At 39.8% G+C, this 17,364-nt stretch overlaps 1 protein-coding gene across 1 annotated transcript in view; it reads left to right on the forward strand.

Moving 5' to 3' along the window:
• Positions 1-17,364, forward strand: part of USP13 (ubiquitin specific peptidase 13) — a 111,355-nt gene that overhangs the window by 22,452 nt on the left and 71,539 nt on the right. The window contains exons 2-3 of the mRNA XM_010976246.3: positions 2,372-2,497; positions 15,036-15,096. Of these exons, the coding sequence (XP_010974548.3) occupies positions 2,372-2,497; positions 15,036-15,096 (187 nt within the window). The remainder of the gene's footprint in view (positions 1-2,371; positions 2,498-15,035; positions 15,097-17,364) is intronic.

Consider the following 17,364-nt stretch of genomic DNA (forward strand, 5'->3'; position numbering starts at 1 on the left):
AATGAAATAGCAAAGACTGTATAATTATTTTAGAGATTACTCTTGCATTATATAGCTAATCTATATTTTTCTTCAGAAGAATGCTCTGTTTGAACATTTTTCTTAGCTTGCTAACTTCTTGGTTCACCCATTAGCTGCCTAATACATTTTTTCTGACAGGTTAATATTTGTTATTCGCAGGCTGTGTGGCTGTCAGACTCGCTTTTTTTGTTCCTTCTGCTTTTTCCCTGCTTCTGCTTAATTCCCGCTCAATTATAAAATAATTGAGATAATAGGAGATAGCACACAGAACTTTTAGCTCACAATAAATAATTATTGATGTTTATGTACTACTTTATAGTACAGAGGGCGTGTCATCCCCTTTGAACATCATGAAACCCTGTGAGGTAGGAATGATTGGTTCAGCCATGTTTGTTGAGGAAAAACACTGAAGCTCAGAGACCGTATGACAAACCTGTTTAGGCCACAGGGCTAATTAGTGGCAGTTTAGGACCTTGGGTTACAAATCTCATTTCCTCCAGTATATCTTCTGGTTTGAATTCCTTTTGATCCAAATACATTTTCTTGGAAGAGAATGGAAGTGATTTTTTTTTTTAAGCTCAATTTAATGGGCTTAATGAATAACTGACAATTATAATGATGCAATATTTTTTTCCTTAAGGATTATGACTATGCAAAAGAATATGTTTATTAAAAAAAACTTTTGAAAATATTTACCTGATCTATGGATCAGGTGAATGCAATGTGTTACCTCTAGTTGAAGAAATTTTCTAATTTTAGTCCAATGATCTCATTTAAAGGAAAAAAGCTAACCAGAAGCATAAGATGTATAATACTGAGTTTTTTTGGATGGTATATTATAGTCAAGTTTTAAAAATTTCATTTGTAAGTATTGCCAGTGTATAAAATTGAAATTGATTTTTTATCTATTGACCTGTATTCCATGACCTGGCCAAATTAAATTCTTTATTAGTTTTACTAGTTGTTATTTTAGTAGTTTGTAGATTCCTTAGGATTTTCCGTATAGACTATAATGTCATCAGCAAATTGAGACCATTTTCTTTCTTTCTTTGTGATTATTGTGCCTTTTTCTTGCCTTATGCAATGTAAATGCTGTAATAATAAGCACACGTTTGTGCTAATGCTGTCATAATGTTCTTGTTGTGACAAGAGTCCTTTATGTCTGGCTTATAAACCATAGCTACAGTGTTGGAAAACTTTATTAGAAATTAAAAAAAATAAACAATCTTGAGGTATTGGAACCTTAAAATTATTTTTCATATATTTGCAATGAGCATCAATGTCTGTTTTGATATTGTAGTTTGTGCTCTTCTAAAATTCAATGTAAGGATTTTTGGTAGGTGTTTGTTGGCAATTCTGACAGGCGTTTAAAATTCTTGCTTTTTAAAAAATTATTTGGAAGGGTAAGACTAGTAGCATAATAAAAATCTATTTCTGCTGAGGAAAGGATGGCTGATTTTATAGGCTAAGTTTACAGAGAAGCACATTAAGCAAAGTGAGAGAAAAGGAGAGATGAAACTGGGATAGAAAATCAAGTGTCTAAAATGTGAACACTGTCCTTGACTGTTCAAGTATGTCTATAATTAATAATATTTGAAATGTGGCATAGAGGGATAAAAGAGAAATAGATTCAAATTTAACTCTGACACTTCCAAGCTATGTGAACATGGACAAGTGACTTATCCTTCGTTTTTTTTAAACTGCACAATGGAAATCATACTAAGCAGCGTGCAGTATTGTTAGGACTAGAAATAGTACATGCAAAGCCCCTGGCACACATCAGGCATGCAATAAGGTGAGGACTCCGTCCTTTATTACTTACTTATTACATTATTATTTATTTATTGAATTGTTATTATTTATTTAATGGGTACCATCAGATACCATGCATCACCAAAGGAAGGGAATAATATCTTTGAAGCATCCTATCCTGTGAAAAGGGTATAAGACTTTATGTTCCTGGAGATTTTCACTGACCAAGGAGGAAGACTGGTGATGAACCATTGCAGTGATGGTTGCTGGATCATTTGCCAACTTTCTTCTATCTCTGATCGTCCGTTACCCTGGTTTAGAAAGTCAGACAGGCATGTTTATTTCCCAGGCTCTCTGAGGAGCTCCCTGCCTGTGAGACTGTGCTCAGCTGGCTGGGAGCACTTGGAACCCCAGGTTGGGCAGGAGCTGCTGCTGGGTGGCTGTGAGCTTTTAGAGGTCACCGTAGATGACTACCACGGCCAGGTGGCCTTTTGCTAGACTTTGTTTTCATTGTTTGTCATCGTTTGCCTTCCTTCCCCTTTCCTTTTTCTGCATCTAGACTGCTTGACTAATGTTGTAATGTGTCTCTTTCTTCTAGAATTCTGAAGGTGGACTCTATGTATGCATGAATACATTTTTGGCCTTTGGAAGGGAACACGTGGAAAGACATTTTCGGAAAACTGGACAGAGTGTCTACATGCACCTGAAAAGACATGTGCGAGAGGTGAGGTACACGCTTTGGGGGAACTGGCCTTGACACCTTCCCTGTAATGTGGTCTTAGTGGGTGGGTTTCATCCCATGGAGATTTTACTATGCCCACATAACTTCTCATTCTCTTGGATGATGGGAAAGAAAGATAGCACTGTTGGCAGAGATTCATAGGTTTCCCAAACGTTATCTTAGCCAGTTTTATATTTCTCTTCCTCTAAACTTCTGATTAGAATTGTTCAGAAAGACATGGATTGGCTGATTGAAAAAAAAAATCAAGTCTAAAAGTATAGAAAATAATGCCAGAAACACTCATGGATACAAAAATCAGAAACAAAAAACATTTGGATATTTTTGCTTCATGTTCTGCTTCTTTTTTTTAAGCCAGAGAGAGAGCTTTCCTAAAAGTTCAAGTCCCTTTTGGTCCCCTCCCTCTGCAGAAGTAACCGCTGTTGTGAATTCGTTGTTTCTCATTCCCGTGCATGCCATTATATTTTATGTAGCTATATGGGTATTCATGAACAGTGTGTAGTATGGCTTCATGTGTTTTAAAGATGTCGATAAGCATCATGTTGCTACCTCTAATTCTCCGTGGAGCTTTCCCCTGCAGCAGAATCTATCCATGCTGCAGTGCATCTGGATGTATTTAATTCATTTCAGTAGTTGTTTGGTGTTCCACCTTGTCATCTGTTCTTCTATTCATTTAGATTGTTTCCATTTCTTTTGCTTCTACAAACAACGTACTGAATAACATTTTTATACATTTCTCCTGGGGAAACATGTACAAGATTTCTTTCAGAAATACACCTACAAGTGGAAATACCAGCTCAGGAGTGTGCTTATCTTCATTTTTCCTAGATATTGCCAAGTCCCTCCCCAGAGTGGTTGCACCAGTTTATATGTCAATCTGCAGTGATTATGAGTATGTTGCCCCACACCCTCACCAACACTTGATCAGACTTGATTTTTGCCAATCTAATGATTGTTGAAGTGGCATCTAAACATTTGGCATTTCCTTGAGGAGATTTCGTATGTTCATTCTTATTTTTTGTTTTCTGACTTGCTTATTTATATTTTTGGCCTATTTCTTTCTGGGTTTATCTTTTTCTGATTAGCTCTTTTTACATTCTGGATACCAAAAATTTGTCTGTTACATACAAGTTTTCTTACTGTTTGTGACTTGTCTTTTTACTTTGTTTATGAATTAATTTGTAGAACAGAAGTTTCAAATTTTGATGTAGTTAATTTGTTAAACTTTTATGATTTGTACTTTTTGTATCTTGTCTAAGAAATTGTTTCCAACTGAAGGTCATAAAGATATTTCTTCTAATTTTTTTTCCAGAAGTGCGTGCACACGCGTGTGTATGTGTGTGTGAATGTGAGAGAGACACAGACAGACAGACAGACAGACAGTGAATGTTTTAATATTTTAGGTCTTTTTAAAATTGAAGTATAGTTGATTTACAATGTTGTGTTAGTTTCTAGTGTACAGCAAAATGGCTCAGTTATACATATATAACTTTACATATATAGCTTTATACATATACATATATAGCTTTTCCATTCTGGTTTATTACAGAATATTGAATATAGTTCCCTGTGCTGTACAGTAGGACCTTGTTGTTTATCAGTTTTATATATAGTAGTTTATATCTGCTAATCCCAAACTCCTAATTTATCCATTCCCACCCTCTTTCCCCTTTGGTAACTGTACGTTTATTTTCCATGTCTGTGAGTCTGTTTCTGTTTCATAAATAAGTTCTTTTGTGTCATATTTTAGATTTCACCTGTAAGTGATACCCTGTGGTATTTGTTTTTCTCTTTCTGGCTTATTTCACTTAGTATGATAGTCTCTAGTCCATTCATGTTGCTACAGATGGCATTATCTCATTCTTTTTTGTAGCTGAGTAATGTCCCATTGTATATAAATACACCACATCTTCTTTACCCAGTCATCTGTTGATGGACATTTAGGTTGCTTCCATGTCTTGACTAGTGTAAGCAATGCTGCTACAAACATTGGGGTGCACGTATCTTTTTGAATTAGAGTTTTCATCATTTCTAGATATGTGCCCAGGAGTGGGATTGATGGATCATATGTCACCTTTATTTTTAGTTTAAAAAAAAAAACTCCATACTGTTCTCCATAGTGGCTACACCAATTTACATTTCTACCAACAGTGTAGGAAGGTTCCTTTTTCTCCACACCCTCTCTGGCATTTGTAATTTGTAGACTTTTTAATGATGGCCATTCTGACTGGTGTGAGGTGGTACCTCACTGTAGTTTTGATTTGCATTTCTCTTTAATTAGCGAAGTTGAGCATCTTTTCATGTCCTTATTGGCCATCTGTATGTCTTTATTGGAGAAATATCTAGTTAGGTCTTCTGCACATTTTTTTTGATGGAGTTGTTTGATTTTTTTGTTATTGAGCTGTATGAGCTATTTGTATATTTTGGAAATTAAGCCCTTGTCAGTCTCATCATTTGCAAATATTTTCTCCCAGTCCATAGGTTGTCTTTCTGTTTTGTTTATGGTTTCCTTTGCTGTGCAAAAGCTTATAAGTTTTATTAGGTCCCATTTGTTTATTTTTGCTTTTATTTCTATTGCCTTGAGAGACTCACCTAAGAATATGTTGCTGTGATTTATGTCAGAGAATGTTTTGCCTATGTTTTCTTCTAGGAGTTTTATGGTGTCATGTCTTATATTTAAGTCTTTAAGCCAGTTTGAGCTTATTTTTGTCTGTAGTATGAGGGAGCGTTCTAACTTCATTGATTTACATGTGGCTGTCCAGCTTACCCAACACGACCTGCTGAAGAGACTTGTCTTTTCTCTATTGTATATTCTTGCCTCCTTTGTTAAAGATTAATGGACCATAGGTGAGTGAGTTTATTTCTAGGCTCTCTATTCTGTTCCATTGATGAATATGTATGTTTCTGTGCCAATATCACACTGTTTTGATTATTGTAGCTTTATAGTATTGTCTGAAGTCTGGGAGAACTATGCCTCCAGCTTTGTTTTTTTTCTTCAGAATTGCTTTGGCAATTCTGGGTCTTTTGTGGTTCCATATAAGTTTTAGGATTATTTGTTCTAGTTCTGTGAAAAATGTCCTGGGTAATTTGATAGGATCATACTAAATCTGTAGATTGCTTTGGGTAGTGTGGCCATTTTAACAATAATTTTTCCAGTCCAAGAGTATGGAGTATTTTTCCATTTCTTTGCATCACCTTCAGTTTCCTTTATCAGTGTTTTATAGTTCTCAGCATATAAGTCTTTCATCTCCTTGGTCAGGTTTAATCCTTAGTATTTTCTTTTTTTTGATGAGATTTTAAAAGGATTTTTTTTTTAACTTTCCCTTCTGATATTTCATTGTTAGTGTAAAAAAATGGAACAGATTTCTGTAAGTTAATATTGTGTCCTGCTACCTTGCTGAATTCATTTCTCAGCTCTAGTAGCTTTTGTGTGTAGTCTTTAGGGTTCTCTATATAGTATTATATTATCTGCATATAATGATAATTTTACCTCTTCTCTTCTAATTTGTATCCCTTTTATTTCTTTTTATTATCTGATTGCTGTGGTTAAGACTTCCAATATTATGTTGAATAGAAGTGGTGAGAGTGGGCATCCTTGTCTTGTTCCAGATTTTAGTGGGCAGGCTTTCTGCTTTTCACCATTGAGTATTATGTTGGCTGTGGGTTTGTCATAAATAGCTTTTATTATGTTGAGATACGTTCCCTTTGTACCTACTTTGGTAAGAGTTTTTATCATCAATGGATGTTGAATTTATCAAATGCTTTTTCTTATCTATTGAGATGATCATGTGGTTTTTGTCCTTTCTTTTGTTGATGTGGTGTATCACATTAATTGATTTGTGTATGTTGAACCATCCTTGTGTCTCTTGGATTAATCCAACTTGATCGTAATGTATGATCTTTTTTATGTGTTGTTGTATTTGGTTTGCTAATATTTTATTGAGAATTTTTGCATGTATATTCATCAAAGATACTGGCCTGTAATTTTCTTTTTTGGTAGTGTCTGTCTACTTTGGTATCAGGGTGTGATAGTGGTGTCATATAATGACTTTGAAAGTGTTCCCTCTGCAGTCTTTTGGAAGAGTTTGAGAATGATCCATGTAATTTCTTCACTGTATGTTTGGTAGAATTCCCCAAGGAAGCCATCCAGTCCTGCACTTTTATTTGCAGGGAGTTTTTTTTTTTAAATTATGGATTCTATTTTACTTCTAGTTATTGGTCTGTTCAAATTATCTATTTCTTCTTGATTCAGTTTTTGGTGGGCTGTACATTTTTAGAAACTTGTTCATTTCTTCTAGGTTGTCCAATTTGTTGGCATGTAATTGTCCATAGTATTCTTTTATAGTTTTTTTGTATTTCTGTGGTATTGTTTATTATTTCTCTGCTTTCATTTCTTCTTTTGTTTCTTTGGGTCCTCTGTGTTTTCTTCTTAGTTAGCCTGGCTAGAGGTTTGTGGATTTTGTTTATCCTTTCAGAGAACTACTTCTTAGTTTTACTGGTTTTTTTTTTTTTTTTTTTTTTGCTTTGTTTTGTTTTGTTTTTTAAATCTCTATTTTATTATTTCCTCTCTGATCTTTATTATTTCCTTCCTTCTGCTGACTTGAGATTTGTTCTTCTTTTTCTAACTCTTTTAAATGGTGGATTGTTTATTTGAAGTTTTTTTCTTTTTTTTTTTTTTTGAGGAAGGCCTGTATCACCTGCATTGCTATGTTCCCTCTAAGGACTGCTTTTGGTGTATCCCATAGATTTCATATGGTTGTGTTGCCATTGTTATTTGTCTCAAGGTATTTTTAAAATTTCCTCTTTTATTTCATCATTTACCCATTGGTTTCTTAGTATCACACTGTTTAGTCTCCATGTAATTGATTTTTTCCTCATTTCTCTTTCTGTGGTTGATTTTTAGTTTCATGCTGTTGTGGTCAGAAAAGATGCTTGAAATAATTTCTAGCCTCTTTAAATTTGTTAACACTTGTCTTGTGTCCTAGTATGTGGTTAATCGTAGAGGATGTTCCATGTGCACCTGAAAAGAATTTGCATTCTGTTTCTTTTGGATGTAATGTCTTGAAAATATCAATTAAGTCTAACTGTTCTATTGTATCATTTAGGATCTCTGTTGCCTTATTGATTTTCTGTCTGGGAGATCTGTCCATTAATATGAGTGAGGTGTTAATGTCTCCTACTATTTTTTTATTCTCATCAATTTCATCTTTTAGGTCCATTAATATTTGTTTTATGTATTTATGTGTTTCTATATTGTGTGCCTATATGTTAACAAGTGCAATATCTTTTTGCATTGATCCGTTTATAATATATGTCCTTCTTTATGGCCCTTGTTTTTATTTAATTCTTATTTTTTACTGAAGTATAGTTGATTTACAATGTTAGTTTCGGGTGTACAGCAAAGCAATTCACTTATACATATACATACATATATATGTATTTTTTTTAGATTCTTTTCCATTACAGCTCATTATAAGAAATTGAATATAGTTCCCTACCTATACAGTAGGTCCTTGTAGTTTATCTATTTTGTATATAGTAAAGTATATCTATTAACCCAAACCTCCTAATCTGTCCCTCCTCCCCCTTTTCCCCCCTGGTAACCACAGTTTGTTTTATATGTCTGTGAGTCTATTTCTGGTTTGTAAATAAAATTTGTAATTTTTTTTTTTTAGATTCCACGTATAAGTGACATCATATGATATTTGTCTTTCTTTGTCTGACTTACTTCACTTAATATGATAATCTCTAGTTTCACCCATGTTGCTGCAAATGGCAGTTTGTTATTTATTGCCTTTAGTTACTTTGTCTTTTGTCTCAGCAAGTGAGGTTTCTAATTTTAATTGGCTCTTCTTTATAGTTTCTAGTTCCTCTTTACAGTAGTCTACATTTCTGTCAATAGCCTTTCTTAATTCCTCCAGAATTTTCATTACCCTGTTTTGAACATGGGATCTGGTAAACGGGAGAGGTATATTTCATTTTTTTCTTTTTTCAGGGGACTTCTCTTGTTTTTTTAATTAAGAGTGGTTCCTCTGCTTCTTTACTTTACTTATAGTTCACTGACTATGAATTTAGGAGTAACAGGTATCTACTGTGGTCTTGAAGGGCTGTTTTTATGCGGTCCCTGTGTAGCCTGCATGAGTCTAATATTTTTGTTGGGGCTGTTTTTAGTATGGAAGCCTGCTATATATCCTTTCACTGTGTGTGCAGGCTGTTATCCCCTCCATAGGGGATATGATTGGTGTTGTGACGAGAGCCGGCGCTTGATGTTGGGCAAGGCATCCTCTTTGCTCTGTGGTGTCACAGCCATGTCGGGGGCAGGGTCTGCTCCCCAGTTGTTGGAGTAGAGGCCCTCCTGACCCGTTTTTGAGCTGTGGTGTGAGATAGGCGGGACTGGAGTACTGCTGCTGGGAAACACGCCACCGCGTATTCCTCCCCAGGGGCCGTCCATCGGGAAGGGCACTCTGTGGTGTCTCCTGTCACCTGGTGTGTGGGTTCACAAAGTACACTGTTTTTGGCACTGCCCTCAGCCTTGCCTCAACCATAGGTAGTCAGGCAGTCGGCCTGGGTGTTCACAGAGCCACCTGTGAACCTGTGCTCACCTGTGCTCACAGAGCCACTAGTGCACATCCATTAGCACAGAACCGCTGAGCTCAGGCAGTGGGGCTGCCGTAGTTGCACACCCAGATCCACTGTGGGTCTACTGAGTTAGCCCAGATCCCAGCCCTACTTCTTCAGCCTGCAGCTGCTACTGCTGGACCGCACTGGCCCCAGGAGCACAAGTAGTCTGCTTGAATGTCCTGCAGGCACTGAGTTTACAAAGCTGCCTGTGGCATGTAAATCTGTGGATCACTCAGCCACTGGGACACTTAGATTTCAGCCCTGCTTCTGCGTGACCCTTGGGGATTGGCTCAGATTTCAGCCCTGTCTCCGCATGTGCGCAACCCACTCCACTTGTGTGGTCCCAAAACTCTTAGAGGCAGAGTTGCGCATTGTGAGCACCCCGAGAATAAGGCTGCCGTGGCGGCCCCACTCCTCCCTTCAGTGTGCATGTTAACAATGGGGCTTCAGTGGTGGCCCCCAGCATCTTGTGCACACCCCTGGTTGTGCCTTGGACCACACTCCAGCCCCTCCATGCAGCCAACCCCAGGCCTCTTCCCAAGTCTGCTCTCTGAAGCCTGAGTTTCAGCACCCAGCCCTTGTGTGCACCAGCAGATATATGCCGAGGGCTGGGGAGTGCAGCGAGGTGGCTGGGACTCTGTGCTGGTCTCGCTCTGTTCTGCCTGCCACAGACCTGCTGCTGGGTTCTCCTCTGACCCTCTGAATCTCCCTGACTGTCCTGGCTGATATCCCCGCTGGTGAAGGGGCTTCCCAGGGAGAGGGAACCTTTCTTCTTTCGCAGTTCCCTCCCAGGGGCGCAGGTCCCGTCCCAATTCCTTTGTTTTTTTGTTCGTCCTGTTGGTTATGTGATAATCTTGCAATTTTGGTTTTATGAGATCTTCTGCCAGCGTTCAGCAGGTATTCTGTGAGAATTTTTCCGCATGTAGATGTATTTTTGATTTATTTGTTGGAGGAGGTGAGCTCCACGTCCTTCTGTTCTGCTATCTTGACCTGGCCCCTTTTAGGTCTAATTCATCTATAACCTACTTTTATACTTGTGTCAAATGTGGGATTCTGCTCCTCCCCCTCCCCCTTTTTAATAACTAATTGTCTCGGTATTACTAGAGTAGTACAGTCCTTTCTCAGTGGTTTATAGTGCCATTAAAAAAAAATATTTTAAGTTGCCAGTCACACTTGGGTCTGCTTGGGGGCTCTCAGTTCTGTTCTGTTGCTCTTATTTAGACAAATATCTCTGTACTGTTCCCAAAGGTCTTGACATCTAGCAGTAGAAGCACTTCTTCCATGTTCATTTTTTCCTAGAAATTTAATGGGTTTAGATGTTGATTTTTCTATATAGATTTTGGAATCAGTTCATCTAGTTAAAAAAATCTTGTTGAGATTTTGATCATGATAACACTGAATTTGTAGGGTGATCTATAATCCACAGCACTGTGTAAGCTCCATGAGGAAGGAACTCTTGTCTGCTTTGTTCACCTCTGTGTCCTCAGCACTTAACAGTGCCCAGCACATAGCAGGTGCTTCATAAACACTGATTGAATGACTGTTCAACATGGCATACCCCTCTATTGATTCAGGTCTCTTTTATGCCCTTCAGTAATATCTTGCAATTTTTAATAATGGAGCTTTTATTTTGTTAGATTTCTAAGGGTACCCTATAATTTTTAGAACTATTGTTACTGCTGTCTTTTGTCCTCTAAGGTGTTTTAATTGGTTATTGATGGTGTTTGGGGATGTTATTAATTTTCAAATATTGATTTTATGTTTAGCAATACTGTTCAACTTTTGCATTAGTCCTAATAGTTTGTAGACCGTCTTGGATCTTCTAAATAGTCCATGCTGATTTAAAGTTCATCTTTCTCTCACCCTAGCCTAGCTAATATGTTCTCTGTTTAAGTTCTGGACAAAGGAGAGATCCCCTAGTTGGACAGTGGGGAGAATAGGAGGAAGAAAGGCCAGGAGGTCAGATAGGTCATAAACTGAATGATTAGCTTGAAAATAATCTAACGTTGGACTGATGTTACGTGATTTACATTCACCACTCCTGTTAGGTGGGACATAGCAATTCTGATGAAGTTCATTTTGTATCATCTGTCTTAGTGGAAAGTGATGACGTTTTAGGAAACTGGGAGGGAAAAATGAAACTGAGGCCCAGAGGCTTGAAACAACTTGCTCAGGGTCACAAAGCTAGTGGCAGAATTAGAGAATGCAGTTAGCTCTGCCTCTGACGCTTTAAGCATTTCACTTTCCGACCACAGCCCTCTCTCATGTTAGCTCTTTCACCCATTTGTTCCTGTTTTGACCTGTTTAGCCTCATTCTCAGGATCCATGACTTGAAACATTCTCTTTTTATTGATACCCTCAACTGACCCTCATCCCCTTGTCTTGCCTCCCTGGCTGTCCTCCAGAACCCCAGCCCGTGCACACATCAGTATCATCCTCTGCTTCCACGCACGCACGGCTCGGAATCCCGCACTGCCATGGGGTTTGGGACTGTGTCAAATTCCTGGCCTTGCCTTTTCCACTGGGCCCTGTCACTGCCCTGCAACCCTGCTCTACTTCCTCTCCCACTCCAAACTTTGGGTGCTTTCCATGAGCCCCTACCTGCACCTCCCTCATCGTTCTCAGAAAACAACTGGACTTGTACTTCCCAGAGAAAACAGGGACCGCTGGACAGGAACTCCCTGAGCTCCTTCCTCCCCTCCTGGGAACTCATTTGCAGTGGCTCCACTTTGGTTTCCTCCCATCTCTGCAGAAAGCTGTGTTCTCTCTATTCTCCTGCCTCATTAACTCCACTCCCTTTTATATCTCCAACACCTCCCTCTTCTGGCTTTTTTCTCCCACGCTAGGAAAGAGCACACCTCAGAACTGTCCCTCTGACTTGAGTCCTCCTTCAGTCATCCCATCCATCAATTAAAGCTTCTCTAAAACTTTTCTGTTCTCCTCATCTTCACTCCACCTCCCTTTAAGTTCACCACTGCCGTCTGATCCATCTTCCTGTGAATCCGCTAAAACCGCTGAGGTTGTCAGTGACCTCTTAGTTGCCACACTTGGTGGATATGCTTTAGCTCTGATTTCACACGAATTTTTGAGTCTTTGAACTTATTTTCCTTTTGGAACTGCTCCACCCCTACTTTCATTAGCACCGTTCTTTGCTGGCTTTCCCCGCTCGCAGACTGCCCTTTCTCTCTTCCTTTCACTGGCATCGTTTCATTCCTTTATCCTTTAAATACTGGCATTTCCTAGGATGCCATTTGACCATCCTGTCTTCTTTCTCTGAAAGCTGCTCTTCCTCATCCGTGTCACCCATACCTTTGTTTAGCGGCTGTCTCTGAGCTGGTGACTTGCAAATCAGTATCTCTCCGGAGCTGGAGACCTGACCATCTGACTCAGGCCTGGCTTCTTCTACTCAAACACCTCATAGGTACTTCAGGCTCATTGTGCCCAGACTGAATGAATTATCCTCTTTCTCCGAGTTGTTCTTCGTCTTGATTTCTCAAGGCCGAGACATCCTTTGCAATCTGCTTTCATTCTGTGGCAGGTTGGTGACCAAGTCTAGTTATCTGGGCCTCCCAAATGGCTCAGATGTCCATCTTGTCCTCTTCATCCCCACTGTTGTGTGAGTGCTCATCCCTTAAAAGGGCTAGCGCTGTGCCTTCCCGACTAATCTTCCTTCAGACTTGCCGCCTTTAATCCCACCTAGTCTGTCCACTGCACCCCAAGCGATCTTTTCACAGACGCATCCATCTGTGCATCGGTGGCACACTGGAGCTTAAATCCCAGATGTCTTTCTCTATTTTGCAGGATGAAGTCCAGACTCTTCTGCGTGTGATTACAAGGCTCTCCATGATCTAACCCCTGTAACCTTTCTATCCCTCCCTCGTACTCCATCAGCTCTGGGCTCCAGACACAGCAGACCACTTCTTTCTGGACACACTGTGATGTTAGGCACTTGTACATGCTGTTTTTTTCTGGGGGGGGGGATACCCTACTTCTACTCCTATCTGCTCCTTTTACCTGTTGTACTCCCTGAGGTTAGGATATCCATCTGTCCATCCATCCATCCATCCACCTGTCCCTCTGTCATCATCCATCCATCCATCCACCTGTCCATCTGTCATCATCCATCCATCCAACCAACCAACACATACTCTCTGAGCAGCTGCTGTATGCCAGGCCTGCTGCTCTTCCTCCCTCACCAGCCCTGCCCAAACCCTCCATCCCCAGAAGAACTATCATTTCTTTCTTATGATGTGATCCTCACCTCATGTAACACTCACCGGAGTCTGTCCTGCTCTTTGTGTGCATGTTCCCCTACTAGGCTGGCGAGCTCCTCAGTGGATGGAGCGTGTCTTCATTCACTCTGCAGCCTGAACTCCCGCACGGAGTCTGACGGGCACGTCTGCTGACTGAGGAGTTCCAGTTTCTCAAACCCTGTTGATTTCTAGTGGTCACTGTTGCATGCACAGAGGTGATGGTCTTCAGAAGGAAGACCTAGTAGTTTTTTTTTTTCTTTTTTTTTCTTTTCTGAAAGGAAGTGGATCTAATCCAAGTCTCAGATGTGACTCTCACAGTCAAGGAGAGCCGCGTGTTCCAACAGTTCCTTTCTTCTCTTCTCCCTCCACTGTCACGCAGGGCCGGAGGGGACAGTGAGGTTGGAACAATTAAAAGGATGCCGTAAACTTCTGTAGAGAGATTTCAGGTGACCTCCAGGATTGGTAAATGTGGCTTGTTAAATATGCTATTGGTGCAGGTTTTATTTCAGCATTTTTTGAGGCCGTTAAGTGGAGGGGAGAGGAACAGAGGCTCTGCGATGTCGGAGGAGGCGGATTCCAAGAAAGGTGACATGAACGTGGCATTAGTGTTTGGAGAGACAGGTTTTTGAGCTGAAGTCTTCAGTAATTTTCACATTCCTAAGATGTGAACTATAAACTTGTACTAGAAGCTGTAAAAACTTATTGTGAGAATCGCAAAGATGAGTCTCCGCCTTTATTGCCAAATGATAAAATGTGGGAAAGGAGACTTAAGATTGACGGGAGGAGAGACTAAAGAAGCAGCAAGGCCTCGATGCTGCCATAAGGCGTGGCTGCTTGAAAAGAGGCCGGGCTTCGACCCCAGCGCCGCAGCGTGTTGGAAACGTGCTCTTTTCTAATAACGGGAGGCACGTGCAGTGTAGAAATACGGTTTTGGCCTTTTGAGACAAACGTTTTAATTATGCTATTTGAGAGTAAAATTCTTAGTGTGAATCAGAAGGGGAATGAGTGAATGAATGACCTCTTTTGCATAACCACTTGATGGCTGTTTATGTCCTTGCACTGGGGCCGGGGATGGAAGATACATGAAGCTTAGGATGGCAAACATGGCTGATCGGTGGAGCTCCAGAAGTGCCTAGGGAGGTTAGATTGAGGTTTAATATGACCAGAACATCAGTGACTCTTTATTAATAATTATGAACTCTTTCAACAGTAATTGTTGTGCACACCCAGGACCAAGCACAGGGGTCCGGTGGGTGGGTTGCAGGGGAACAAGAGTCTCCCTCCTGGGGCCACCACCATCACTCCGGAGTAGCTCCCACCTCAGGTATGGACCCCAGCCTCTTGGGAGCACGTGCCGATTTGCAGTTGAAGTGCCCACTTCACCTTGATTCCTGGTTTCACTTCCCTTTCCAGAAGTGCTTACTTGATAATTTGGTGAAAACATAATCCAGTGGAACAGTAGCATTGCCCTTTACCTACCTTCATGGACTTGGGTCAAGTTCCTGTTTATCCTGGGATCTCTAGTTCAGGTTGAATATTTCCTTTTGGCCTCTTATAAAAACCGGGAACTCTGAGATGTGCCCCCTGTCCCATGCCTCCATTGTCTGTTGCATAGGCTGCATTTTAACAATCTCTTGTTTTCTTTTCAGAAGGTAAGAGGGGCATCTGGTGGAGCTTTACCCAAAAGGAGGAATTCCAAGATTTTTTTAGGTAATGTAAATAGTTATCAATAGTGTGCCCGGATTTTCTCTGTGTATGTGTGTGCATGTGCATGTGCATGTTCGGTTTAAATAATAGGTTGTTTATTGCTCTACAGTTTAAGGATGAGAGGAGCCAATTTAATTCCAGATGATCTTTCTCTACTTCGTGTTTACCCAGTGGTGAAGGATGCTCTCAGCACTCTTGTTGGGTTAGTGTTTTGAAACAATTGTTTTTATAGTGAGTGGAGAGTAGTTGTGATTCTGCTTCTGGTCTCTTTTTTTCCACTGCCTTTAATGAAGAGGCAGGTTTTCTTTTTTTCTTTTTTTAATATTAGCAAAACGACAGATTATTCGGATTTTACCATGTTTTCCACTAATGTCCTCTTTTTGTTCCAGGATCCTATGTTGCATTTGGTTGTCATGTTTGCTTAATCCTAATCTATGATAGTTCCTCAGTCTTTTTTTTGTCTTTAATAATTGTGGCACTTTTATGACACTTTTGAAGACTACTTGCCAGTTATTTTGTAGAATGTACCTCAGTTTGGGTTTCTCGTGTTTCCTCATGGTAAGTCTGAGGTCATGCATTTTTGGCAAGAATACTGTAGGGGTGATGGGCCCTCCACGGTGCCTGATATCAGGGCGCACATGAAGCTGGGATGTCTTCACACTGGTGAGGTTAACCTTGATCCCTTGTGAAGGTGGTGTCTGTTGGGTTTCTCCACTGCAAAGTTAAAGTGTAATTAATCAGAATCTCAGGAGTGGTACTTTGAGATTACGCTAATACTTGTTTCTCCTCAAAGTTTGCTGGCTAATTTTATCGTCCATCAGTGGGTCTTGCCTGCAATAGGGATTACTGTGGTGTTTGCCTGACGGTGATTTTCTGTCTGCCTCATTCAGAAGAAAAGGTTTTTTGCTCATGCAAATTCGTAGTGGTTTCTGTATCATGTAATCATGATCATATTTCATATTAAGCTTCTGATACGGTTTTCCTGAGAGAAGAAGTGGTTTATTAATTTTTGAACAAGCAGGTTTATACCCCTAAATTGCTGGGATTATTGTTTGAGAGGAATTTCAAAGTTGTTTGCATATTGTGATTTCATCTATACATATATACTCACATACGTGTGTATGTGTGTGCATATATGTATGTGCGTGTGTGTATATGTGTGTTTGTGTGTGTGTGTGTCACATATACACATGTACATAGATTACTGAAAGTCTGGTAGAGTTTGGCAAAATATACTCCAAATTGTTAATAGTAGCTCTTTCCTGGTGGTGGGATTGAGGTAATTTTTATTTTCTTCTTTTTGCTTATCTGTATTTGATTTTTTTCTGTAACAAACTGTAATAAAAAGACATTAATTATTTGAAAAGTACAGCCATTGGAAACAGTCATGGGGCTGAGTTTCCTTCCTGCTTTGATTCTCTGTCACTCTGCGCTGGGCCCACTTGCTAACTTTCTCTCTCGATTTTCAAGTTGTGGTTTTCTTGATGAGGCTTATCTGTTTTTCCACCCTGGCCAATCTTTCGCACTGCTCGGCATGTGTTTGGACCACAACCCCAGTCAACCAATTAAACTCAGAGCAGCTTAGAATGGGCCTGAAAGCTAAAGTGACTGCATTCTGATGTTTTGGTTGTAAACTTTTGGCTCCCTTCCAATAATAGAGATAATTGACTTCTTCTGAATTCAGTGACATCAGCATGACATTCTTTTTTTAAAAAAAAACACTTTTTTTTTCTTTTTTTGGGGGTGTGTGGAGTGGGTAGAGGGTAGATAATTAGGTTTATTTATTTATTAAAAACAATGTTTTTAAAATGGAGGTACTAGGAATTGAACCCAGGATCTCTGTGCTATGCACGCACTTTACCACTGAGCTACACCCTTTGCCCCCAGCACGGCATTCTTGAAGGTGGAAATAATTAAACATTTTGACTCGCTGTTGTTATTTTTTCATTATTTTCTTTGGTTGAATAAAGAAGTTAGTTGACCTCTTGTCTTTTAACCTTTATGTCTTTTACTCAAAAGACCTTGCAGTTTGATTTTTCTAGTGGTCATTTTGGTGGTAGAAGATATTGTCAAGTAATTGCTTTAAAAGTTAATCCAAAGGTAAGCACTGAGGTTTTGGGCTTCAGTGTGGCCCCCTCCTGGGAGCACCAGCCCTCCCTTTCATTTCAGTGGGACTTCTTCTACAGGCTGTTCTCTGTGTTTTCTCAACATTCCACGTCTTAGAAAGCCACAGGGTGTGCCTGAAACTCACAGCCCAATAAAAATGTTCCA

The sequence above is a fragment of the Camelus dromedarius genome, chromosome 2 (genome assembly GCF_036321535.1).
Source record: "Camelus dromedarius isolate mCamDro1 chromosome 2, mCamDro1.pat, whole genome shotgun sequence".
NCBI lineage: Eukaryota > Metazoa > Chordata > Mammalia > Artiodactyla > Camelidae > Camelus > Camelus dromedarius.